Consider the following 11,862-nt stretch of genomic DNA (forward strand, 5'->3'; position numbering starts at 1 on the left):
GCCCTTGCAAATAACAGGTTGATCCTTCTGTGCCCCACCTCCCACTGCCCGCATAGATCAGTGTCCACCTCTCCACCACCTCTTCCCACCACCACCACCACCACCAGCAGCAGCAGCAGCAGCAGCAGCCTCATCGTCAACACCTTCCACAACAGCACGCAACAGCAGCCAGCATCCCGACGCGAGGTGACATCCACATGGCAACGGCAAAAATAGATCTTAGCTCCGCCGCTGTTTCTTCTGTCTTTCACTTCTATATTTTCAGCACCACTTTGACTGAACAGCTCCTGATCTTGTGCCGGGGCTAAAAATAATCCACATTTCCAGCATGTGGTAGATTGGAGTTGAATCGAGTCCAACTGCAATTGCATATGAGTCAAAGTTTCACAGAGGAGGATTAATTTTGAAATATGGGCTGATAATGCTGGAGGTTAAATGGGGATTAGCAGTGTTCTGGAGAAGAGTTAATTTGTATGTTTTTGGAAGATGGGTTGCATTTCTTCTCAAAGATTTCCCATGAAGGCACTCTCTGTCACCTCATGCCACCAATTTTTTGTCTCTTCATAAAGTTAATGATGGATATACAATTCTCTGTCAACATCAGCTATAATTAGTCATTCTGGAATATTTACGTCTTCCCTAATGCTAAAGCCACATGGTACGCTAATGTGTTGTCTGCATGGGTGACTTTGTATGTCATTAAAGGCCCATTAGCAGCAATTTGTGTTGCAAAGCAAGTCAATTCCTGAAATACATGTGTCAGAGAACCCCAGGGATCCAATGACCCCAGTTTGAGAATGGTTGCTTTAACTTGTCTTTCTAAGGATGACCAAAGAGGGTTTGTTATCCATCCATTTTCTTCCACTTTTCCGTTGCCGGGTCATGGGGGCAGCTGGAACTGCCCAAATCACATTGCACCAGCCCCTTATGGCTCCTCCTGCAGGTGGTGGTTCCACGAAAGGACGGCCTCATGGTTCTAAACGGGCCTGTTGGTCTCTCATATGGGGCTTCTGAACCGGTCCTTATCTGACCCGTCACCTAGGACCTGCTGTTTTCCATGGGAGACCCTACCAGGAGCACAACAGAGCTCCAAGGATCATTCGGATGCTCAAACCCCAACACCACGTTAAGGTGGCGGGTCCAGGAGGGGAGGGTTTGTTATGCTAAATTAAAAGCCAAGTTACAGCAATGCTTCGCACATGCACGCGCCAAAACAGGCAAGTAAGATTTATTTTCTACTCTTTGGTTACAATGCAACTCTTGATAACAGGTAGTTGACCTTTCAGTGACCCAGCGGATGTTTGGGTGGTTAGCATAGCCTTTACGTACCATCCCGATGCCCTGTAGGACGCTCCAGGATCAACCTTTTTTTTTTAAAGTTTTCACCGCTGTTTGAACCGTAGCCATGGTGTTGACTTGTGTTCCAAATAATTTACCTACTTTTGGGTGTGGGCGGGGCTACACACCGGTGTGCAATCAGACAATAAATGGCGGCTGCTCATTCATAAAAACTTGTTAGCAGGCACGCCAAACGTAAGAGAAACTGTGTCTTGTATTTCCTTTGTGTTTTACCCGGCATCTCAAAGCTCTTCACATGAGTACGGCTGCGCCAACACATGGTTAAATATACATTCCATTCCGAAAAACCTACCTAAAAAACTGAAATTAAATTGATCCTGAAGAAAATTAGATTGTATAAATTTAGCTACACAACAATGCAACTTTTCCTGTTGTATTGTTGTATGTTCTATTGTCTAGTATGTATGTATCATAGCAAGTATAAAGAAAAGCCTGATATTTTTATACGATGTACATTAAATAATGGTTATATTTGTTGCAGGGAAGCGTTCCGTTTCAATGTGGCCAACTAGAGTAAATCACTCTTATTAAAGCTTTATCATTCTTAATCTCTTGATAATATTCAGGTCCATGACCCAGTCAGTGCCTAGACTCCCCACACTACACATGCACCTCGACGAGACCTAATGGTGCTCTGACTCAACCCTGCTCATTCAGCTGGTGAGCTTCCACAGTCAGGGCTGCTGTGCACATGCTGATTCCATTGGCATGTCTCAGCACTGCAGCTGCTTCAGCTGGCTACATCCAACACACATTTGGATTACAATTTCTGTCTTAGACTACATGCCTTTGCTTATGAATTCAAAAGGGCATTCATACTATACAACACAAGTTGCGATGAGATAATTAATACATTACATTCATCATTGCTGCTCGTGTATGTTAAGCTCAAAGCGATCAGAAACCGACACTGCTCCTGTCACAGTGGCCATGAAGTGTCATTCCCTCTGATAGTCATTATGTTGCTTTGTAATGGTGAAGTGAGATTGACTTACCTCCACAAGTGAATGACCAAGATAACACTGAATGGAACTTCTTGAAAAGTAGCCTGGATGAGGAGAAAATAACAAATGACAGAAAAAAAAATCTGAGCTATATTGTATGGTGGGATTTTCATTTGACTGACTACAACCAACACCTGTAAAAGATAGGCTATTGATGGACTCAACACTATTTTGTGTAGACATTTGCATTAGCCACTTTTCTTGCAGTTACTTTATGCCACAAACATACAGGAGGACTTTTAAAATTCCTCAATGGGCATTTACATTTTTCCTAGTCGTTAAACATTTTTGAAGTAATCCATATATCATCATAGTCAGAATAAAAGTAGTAAGAATAAAAGGTGTTACTGCATATGAGAGAACAACTGTCTTATGAATTTGCACAATAAAAACGTGATAACAAAACATAAAAAATAACACTAACTATCATTGTTTATCCTCTTAACCCTCACCTGAACCGAGCACATTTCCTCCAGTTCGGCTTCACCCAAGTCTAAAAAAAGTGCCAAGACGACAAAAATGAGACGTAAATGAGGATGAAAATGTAGCAAAAAAAGGCATCAATAGAGTGACAAAAGGACAAAAAAGCGATGAAAAAGTAACAAAAGCACAACAAAATGGGCGACAACACCACAGCAAAACGTAGCTAACGAAAAACGCAACAAAACAGGCGACAAAAAAGTGATGAATAACCAAAAAAACAGTTACAAAAAAGCAACAAAAATGCAACAAAATCGGAGACAAAAAACATAAGAAAAAGGCAACAAAACAGGTGACATAAAAAGACAAAAACGCAACAAAACAGCTTTCAAATGAGGCTATGAGCTTGGTTAAGGTGGGGGTTAAGAGGTTAAATGAATGCATTCTGTCCTCTTTTGGCTGTGCAACACCTCATTTGAAAGCTAAGACCCACAAAACTGACCTTCTTCCTCGCGTTGTTTCTGTGTTGTGTCACCTTTTGTATGTTTTTTTTGTTTTTCCTTTTTGTTGAATTTTTGTCACTTTTTGGTTGAGCTTTTTGTCACTTTTTGTTTAATTTTTGTAAAAAAAAAATGAGTTTTTCTCACATTTTTGTTGCGTTTTTGTCACATTGTTGTTGAGTTTTTGTGACATTTTTGTTGAATTTTTGTCACATTTTTGTTGAATTTTTGTCACATTTTTGTTGAATTTTTGTTGAGTTTTTGTTGCATTTTTGTTGAATTTTTGTCACATTTTTGATGAGTTTTTGTCACATTTTTGTTGAATTTTTGTCACTTTTTGGTTGAGCTTTTTGTCACATTTTTGTTGAATTTTTGTCACATTTTTTTTGCATTTTTGTCACATTTTTGTTTCATTTTTGTTGATTTTTTTGTCACTCTTTGGTTGAGTTTTTGTCTCATTTTTGTCACATCTTTGTCTCATTTTTGGTGCTTTTTCCCAAAGAATCTTTTTGATTAGGGTAAAGCCAAACTGGAGAAAATGGGATCCGTTCAGGTGGGAGTTAAGAGGTTAACGACTGATTTGATAAAGTGTAAAACCAAACCCTGCAAAGAAATACATCTCCCACAATGCCACGTCCAAACGCTTGACAGCCAATCACTGGCAGCCAAACCCGTGACGGCACTCCCTCTGCTCCATTTATGTGAGGGCGCTCGTGGCACCGTCGCGCAGACAGACAGAGCACTCGCGGCACACCGTGGGAGAGCACGAGCACAGTAGCAACAGCAGCGCGTGGAAGGTGGGTGTGACAGCTGCATCTTTATCACATCATTAGCGAATATCCGTGTGTTTTTCCGTCATCCGTGGAGCGCGTCTGCTTCTTATCAGGACCGACATTTGCGGTGACTTACAAATTTACACTCTATATTTACAATATAGAGTGTAAATTTGGGAAATGTCTCGTGTTTTGGGTGTCTTTTGTTGTCGCCGAGGAAGTCTCTGATGTAGCCGACGCCTCACCTGTGCACGTGCCGTCCTACTCAAAATTAGCAACGTTTTTTTTTTTCCGGGTTTTGCATCGTCGTCGTTCGAACAAAGTGTCATTTGGGACTATTGTTGGCCCTTTGTATCGCCTGGAGACGCTGGCACAGTTGGCACCGTCGGGAGAGAGCGACAGACGAGCAGACAGACGAGTCGCTAACGGGCACTTTGAAGTCGGTGGGCGCCGGTTTTGTGCCAATTTCTTCCGTCCACTGGCGCCAAAACGAGCCGTTATTCGACGCGTTTGTTGAGGGGGGGAAAAAAATCACCTGCCACCGTCTTTTGTTCTTAGCTGCTCGTCATCTTGCTGTCAAAAGCCTCTTTGTCTAAAGCTGCTTGTTATTCTTCATGACAACAAGGGGTTTGCGCCTACATGAACAAGGCATTGTTTTTGTCACGATAGTCGATGCAATTCGTCTACATGTGTCATTTACTGTAGTCTATGCATGGGCGTCAACACGTGGAACAAAAATAATCGAAACGAAACGCAGATGTTGGCTGGCAAAAGTAATACATTTGTATCTAATCTCTACGATCGACAATAATGGCATATTTTTGGTTTATAAAGTGGCTGTTTTATCAAATGGGCTTGGCCGTTGATGACAGCATTCTCAAGACTGACCAAGCAACTAATGGTCTAGATCATTCTGCAAAGGCACACGCCTCAGATTTTTTGATGGGCTTCCAAAAAAAAAAAGGAAAAACACTGAAATGATTAGATCATGACACCAGTCTTCATGCCACATTGGTTCTGCATTCACTCATCTCTCCTACTCCCCTGTGGCTGGAACACATGGTGCAGAGAACAGGTGCTCCCTGATTGTTTTCCTCCCACAAATATGCATTTTTTTTATTTTATTTTTTTTTATTCAAAAAAGGGCACATTGACGGGTTGGCAGAAACATGAGCCCGTGCACGCACCCACCTGCCACTGCTCCCACCCCCCTCCCTGCTGTCTGTCTGCCTGCCTGCTGTACCCACCCTACAACCCAGCCTTTGTCTCCAAACTAAACGTGTCCTTCAGCGACGATTAACACGGTGCTGTGTCTTCAGCCTTGGAAAGCGTCCTCTCCGCCTCGCATTTTGATGAAGCCGTCCCGTGGATTGGCCCGAATGTCACCGCTGTCACACGTTTTAGAGATAAACAATGCGCGCCTGTCTGGCAGCCCAGTGACCGTTTTGTTTGAACTGATGGGCGGTGGTTGGATGTTGGGCCCCTAGCTGCCACTAGATGGAGCTGATATGTTATTTACTATGACCTAATGATGAGTTTTCTCACATTATCATGTTTTTTTTTGTTGTTGTTGTAAAAAATTACTAACGATGTATCTTTTGTGTTTTTATTTCAGCTCCATTTATCTGCAGCACTCTTCAACATGGCCGAAGGTGGTATTCTCAGCTTGTACTTTAATATTTAATGTGCATGTAGTAGTGGGAGTAGTCGTAGTTTTATGAATGGGATTTTTTTTCTTTCTATCGTTGCAGAAATTCAGGTGAAAGAGCTGGACAAGCGCGCCTCTGGCCAGGCCTTTGAGGTCCTCCTCAGTGACGGAGACTCAAAGAGCGAGTTCCCGCTGTCTCCACCCAAAAAGAAGGATGTGTCGCTGGAGGAGATCCAGAAGAAACTGGACGCCGCTGAGGAGAGACGCAAAGTAAGTTGCACTTGGCTGTTTTTACTGTCCGAGTACAAGTGCAATGGTTATTTCCTTTTTCTATATATTTTGTCATCTGAAAAGGTACCATGAAGACCGATCAAACCTGCACAAGGCTGTAAAAAAGTAAATATAATTGCTCAATATTCCATTTTAATTGACATAAGATATTTCAACAAATAATGGGTCATCAGCAGTCTATAAAATTGGCTCAAATCAATTAGGAAATAATATATTCAATTTATCTGGAAAATACGAGAGGTTGCATGGATATTGACCTCTGGGGAAATAGGGAAGACTTTTTCTATCCATGTTGTAACTATATTTCTGAAAGTGACCCAACTTTTAAATGTGTTTCAGAATCAAAAAGCAGAGTTCCAGAAGCATGTTGCGGAGAAGCGCGAGCATATAAAGGAGGTGCAGCAGAAGGCAGCAGAGGAGAACAATAACTTCAGTAAGATGGCAGAGGAGAAGCTCAACCAGAAAATGGAAGCGAACAAGGAGAACCGCACGGCAATCATGGCAGCTATGAATGAGAAGTTCAAGGAGAAGGTATGGCTCCAAACATGCTTTGAAATAACTTGCTCTTCATGCTTGGGTCTTCACTGATTACTCTGCTCTTTGATTAGGACAAGAAATTGGAAGAAGTGCGAAAGAACAAGGAAACCAAAGAAGGTGAAGAAGGCACTTCGGAAGACTGAAACTTACCAACTGGGGATTGTATAGGGTTTTTTACGTATCCAAAGATTGATTTATTTTTTGTTGTGTTCACTACTCACCTTTTTCAAATAAGAACCAAGTTCCACTTTGTGAATTTTCCAATTCTAGGTGTTCTTGCGCTGGTTTTACTTGTGGCTCGTATCCCCTCTTGTCGAGTCTTAATCGATTTCATATGTAGCTTGTGCTTCTGCTCTTCCTGAATTAGCCGTGTCTGTCCTTTTTTTGAGGAAGCATGTTTCTATGCATAGGTCTTTTCTCCTGGCATATTTCATAGTGTTCTAAAAGTGTCCCTGTGAACCACACATTTTGGCACTTAAACTGTATATGAAGAGTAGCACAACATTGAGGCATCGGCTGTTATACATGCAGGTGTTCAGTGTGCCTTTGCTTCCCGCGTTCTGCTTGTCGCTCCTGCCAATCATCTGTTTTGCCACTGCTGTTTATTTGCTTAATGGCTTTTGTAAAATATGGGGTTCTCTTCAAAGCACACTATTATCGCTATATAGCTGTGAATGAACTTGCTGAAAAAAATGATGCCAACTGGAAAAGACTGAACATGTGGAATGAAAAAGAGCAATACACCTGGCATTTCGGTAGATACAGTGGCTTGTTGACTTGAACTGTTGAACTAAAATAAAACAATGGAAATGTCTACTTGGTATTGGTATTGGTTTTGTTATTGTAATTAACTTCAGATAAACCTTTTCTTGATCTCACAATGGAGAAATTCTCGTCCTATCAGCTTTCATGAAGGCTCCAGGTAAAAAGAGTTGGGAAACTGCATTCAAAGAATAAGATGAAGTATCTTATGGTAGTTTTAAAAGGACAAAAAATGGCACTTGCACACGGCATCTTCTGGGGTGGTTCGTTTTCTGCCATATTCTATTGGTAATTAGTTTTCACTAACGTTAATACAAACTGTAGAAAATGAATTCCGATCTTTAGACAAAATGTATATAACCTCTTAAACCCCCACCTGGACCAAGCATTTTCTCCAGTTTGGCTTTACCCAAATCTAAAAGCTTTAAAAAGGCATTAAAAGAGAATGAAAATGCAGCAAATATGTGACTAAACAAATCCAAAAGACCACAAATCATGCCGAAAAAGCAACAAAGCGACAAAAATGTGACAAACACGACCAAAAAGCGATTAAAAAAAAAAAAAAAACATGCCGGATAAGCGAGATTGAAAAAAAAAAAGATAAACATGACCAAAAAGCAATGAAAAAACATGATAAATGTGACAAAGTTATGATCAGTTTTGTAGGTCTTTTCTGTAAGCTTTTAGATTTGGGTAAAGCCGAACTGGAGAAAATGCGCTCGGCTCAGGCAGGGGGTAAGAGGTTAAATGTAAACCGTGTTTTATCAGCGTTTCTCTGCTGTATTGTCGCTGATACACAAGTGGCTGAACAGTTGTGTTAAAAGCAGTCTTTGCCTCCATCTAGTGGAGGCAAAGTTCCTGTAATTTGAACGTGTCAGTGTTTCACCTAAGTAAAAGCTTCATGATCCAATGTAATTCAGAATGACATAACTACACTGCCTGACACAAGTTAATATGTTTTATTTATCAGAGCCAAAAGACTCAAGGTCACCTTACATGAGATACAATGTTAAAACAAAAATCACAATAGGACATAATAAAAGCACATCAAAGTGAGCAGGTTTTGAGAGGCAGCGAGCTGACTTGACGGAGTTCAGCGGGGAGGGAATTCCAGAGGTTTGGGGCTAAACGGTTCTCATATTTGGGTGGACCGCCTTTAGCTGTGACTTAAAAGAACAAGCCACCGTTTTCTCCATACTGAGATATGTTGTTGCCTGAGCTTAGACGAGTTGATACGTACCTGTCTGGTCTTTGTGCGTGCCCGTGGAAGAGCGCGGTCGCTTCTAACTTAACCCCGTTTGGAGCTATATATATCTTTGGTCGTTCTGCGTGACCGTCTAAGCTCACGTAAGAACATATCTCGGTGGCCTGTTCCTTTAATTTAAAGGCCGAGATGAAATAATAATAGATAAGAATATTGTAAAGAAAATATATTATGAGTAGTGTCGAATCAGCCACATGCTATGTATTACGAAGAAAAAAAAAGGTTGATGTCTGATGTTTGTTGGGTACATTTTCAAAAATCAACAAGCGTGAAGTCACAATTCATACACAATCACCAGATAGACATTCTTCACTTCTCAGTCTGTGACTGAAGAGCAATGAGGCCAATTAAGTATTTTTTTCTTTTAACCATGTAAATGTCTTCAGTTACAAGACGTTTTCATGGCTACAAGGCAAAAAGAACTTTGTTCTTGCAGCTCTCGGTGTAGGAACAAAGTTCTTGCATCTTATGAAGTACAAATGAGCCTTTACTGCACCGGCTGCCATTTCTCCGAGCTGTTTACTGTCCAATCGTCACCATTCTTTCATCCAGTCATCATCCAGCCTTTCCTGGAAATCACTAGCTTGGCCAGTTATGATACATTTTGAAACATCTTGAAGGTGTAGCTTGGACACATCCTCAGTGAAGGACCCAGGATCACTGGGTGTTTCAGGTCTTTTATCTTCAGAGACCCTCATCTGGGCGACCCATCCGGGGTTGATCAGGCCCCGGTGTGTGTCCAAGCAATGCGCTTCTCCAAGCGTCTCCCCTCTTGACCCACAGCCACCTTGAAGCTTTTTTAGCGGCCTCAACCGCTGTTTCTGGTAGCTCTTCTCCCCCTCTCTCCCTCTAATGCCAAGGAGCTTGAATGCTCTATGCTCGATGTGGACTCCATCCATGTAAAAGTGTGTAAAATAAAGTGAAACCAAAGACACATATAAAAGTTGATCTTCAATTAAGGTTCTCGAGTCACCTTCTGTACTCTGTAGTTTAAGTGTTGAATGTTTCGCCACCCATCCAAAAGCTACGTCAGCAAACTTTCGCTTCATCTCAGCCCACAGACTGTAAATAGAGACCACTTGAAGGAGTTTAGCTTGGCTCAGTCCCTTCCCTCTATTAACAGCTACTCTCACCTGTAGGCAAACATCTTTGGAGTTATGAGTCTTTGTAGTTCTAAATCCTAACGACCTAACTCACAACCGAGTTTCAGACTGAAACTCACCTGTGAATTTCAGTTTGAACTCACATCTGAGTTTCACCTGAGTTTATCAGACTGAAACTCAGCTGTGAATTTCTGTCTGAACTCACATCTGAGTTTCACCTGAGTTTCAGGTATGAAAAACTCACACCTGCAACTCAGGATGAGAGGTGAAACATTCAACACTTTCACTGCAGAGAACAGATGACTAAAGAACCGTTATTTACGATGAATTACTCCAAGGTGACTGAGAGCCTAGACATTTTAAAGTGGAATTAAATTGGCAACGATAAATGGAGGGAAAGAGATGAAAGGGGGCAGGTGGTCTATGCTGCGCACGTGGTTTAGCACCAGCAAATATTACCACTTTGACTGTAGGTATGACCACAGTGTGCATTTTTCTCTTGGAGGCATAATCAGGTGATGTATGCTGTCTATGACCACAGAAGTGAAACTAGGATCCAAGCCTGCTCTGAAGGCTAAATGTTTCCCACATGTTCCTTTCTTCAAGTCCTTGTAAACCTTATCTGCCACTTTGTTGATTTGTCTTAGGTTCAGATTCATTGGAACATCCCATTGGAGAACCTGAGACTTCAGTTGTTTGTACAGATTCCCTGTTAGTGCTTGCCTTTCGGGATCTTTCTCCCTTTTGAAGATCCTTGTTGCCACCTCGTAGGCAAGGCCAAAGCAGACAGACGCTTTGCACTCTGGCATCTCTTTGCTGTGCTCCTGGACATCCTGTTGCACAGAGGGAGCCTTAACCCCTGCAGGAGTGAATGCACCAGCTTCCACTAGGACTGTGTTTGGTGTCTGCTTCTTAAAGCAGTACTAAGTAACTCTTCCCCCTAGAGGCCATAAGCGCAACTGCAGGTGTCGTAGCAAGTTACGATTTTTTAACTTATTAATTGTCTTGGAGAGTAAATACGACGCCGACAGGAAAGGCGACGGGAGAGAGGGTTACTGTGCATCCAATTATACAATGGAAATATTTTTTATTTTTTCACTCAAACTTTGCTGTAAATACTGTTTAAAGTGACGTTAGCCCGCAGTTAGCTTTGCCCGTTAGCCTGTTAGCTTCTTCTTCGTGATTCCATTAGTGTGTATTGCATTCTCGGGACCGGTGGCAGTCAAGTTGCAAACATGGTTTTCTGTCCAGAGAAACCAGGGGGAGATGAAAGACCCTCCAATCATCCCATAGACACTTGTATTACCCCCACGGGGACTACGAAAAGGATTTATTAAGGTAAACACGTTACTTAGTACTGCTTTAATAACAGAAGACAGCTTCACAAACTCTTGTTCTGAGAGCTCTCTCTCATCCATGGCTTCTTTCCTGTTGATGCAGAGTCTGTCCACATTGCTGACCTCGGAGACAGGGTAGGAATCTAATGACAGATAAGATAAGATAAGATAAGATAAGATAAACCTTTATTAATCTCACAAAGGAGAAATTCACTTGTTACAGTCGGCGTTACTTCACAGTCTTATTGTACAGTCTGACAGCAGTGGGGATGAAGGCTTTGCGGTAGCGCTCCGTCCTGCACTGAGGGTGTCTCAGTCTGCCACTGAGAGAGCTGCTCAGCTCTTCTACAGTCCCGTGCAGTGGGTGGGAGGTGTTGTCCATGATGGAGGTGAGCTTGGCTAACACCCTCCTGTCACTCACCTCCTCCACAGAGTCCACGGGGCAGCCCAGGACGGAGCTGGCCCTCCTGACCAGCTTGTTCAGTCTGTTCTTGTCCCGCTCTGTGCGGCCCGGGGCCCAGCACACGGCAGCGTAGTGGAGAGCAGAGGCTACCACAGAGTCATAAAAAGTCCTGAGCAGAGGCCTGCTCACTCCGAACGACCTCAGTCTCCTCAGGAGGTGGAGGCCACTGTGGCCCTTCTTGTACAGGGCGTTGGTGTTGTGGGACCAGTCCAGTTTATTGTTGAGGTGAACACCCAGGTACTTGAAACTGTCCACCTCCTCAATGTCCTCCCCCTGGATGTTCAGTGGTGTGTGCGGTAGTGGCTTCCTCGTGAAGTCGATCACCATCTCCTTCGTCTTACTGATGTTCAAGCACCAGGTCATCCTATTAGAGACTGTGGAAACAGTGGTGTCTGAGGATG

At 42.5% G+C, this 11,862-nt stretch overlaps 1 protein-coding gene across 1 annotated transcript; it reads left to right on the forward strand.

Moving 5' to 3' along the window:
- The first annotated feature begins 3,966 nt into the window (after positions 1 to 3,966).
- On the forward strand, positions 3,967 to 7,346 carry LOC306974337 (stathmin-like). Its single transcript, XM_079571528.1, has 5 exons — positions 3,967 to 4,080; positions 5,672 to 5,708; positions 5,808 to 5,974; positions 6,335 to 6,526; positions 6,604 to 7,346. Exons 2-5 carry the CDS (start codon positions 5,699 to 5,701, stop codon positions 6,673 to 6,675), a joined length of 441 nt encoding a protein of 146 aa, XP_079427654.1. The 5' UTR covers positions 3,967 to 4,080; positions 5,672 to 5,698; the 3' UTR covers positions 6,676 to 7,346.
- Positions 7,347 to 11,862: the final 4,516 nt, after the last annotated feature.

The sequence above is a fragment of the Gobius niger genome (assembly GCF_951799975.1).
Source record: "Gobius niger genome assembly, chromosome: 14".
Taxonomy (NCBI): Eukaryota; Metazoa; Chordata; class Actinopteri; order Gobiiformes; family Gobiidae; genus Gobius; species Gobius niger.

Coding starts and splice junctions, on each gene's coding strand:
- LOC306974337 (XM_079571528.1), top strand. Junction 5,975..6,334: donor CCGCTGAGGAGAGACGCAAA/GTAAGTTGCACT, acceptor AATGTGTTTCAG/AATCAAAAAGCAGAGTTCCA. Junction 6,527..6,603: donor ATGAGAAGTTCAAGGAGAAG/GTATGGCTCCAA, acceptor CTCTTTGATTAG/GACAAGAAATTGGAAGAAGT.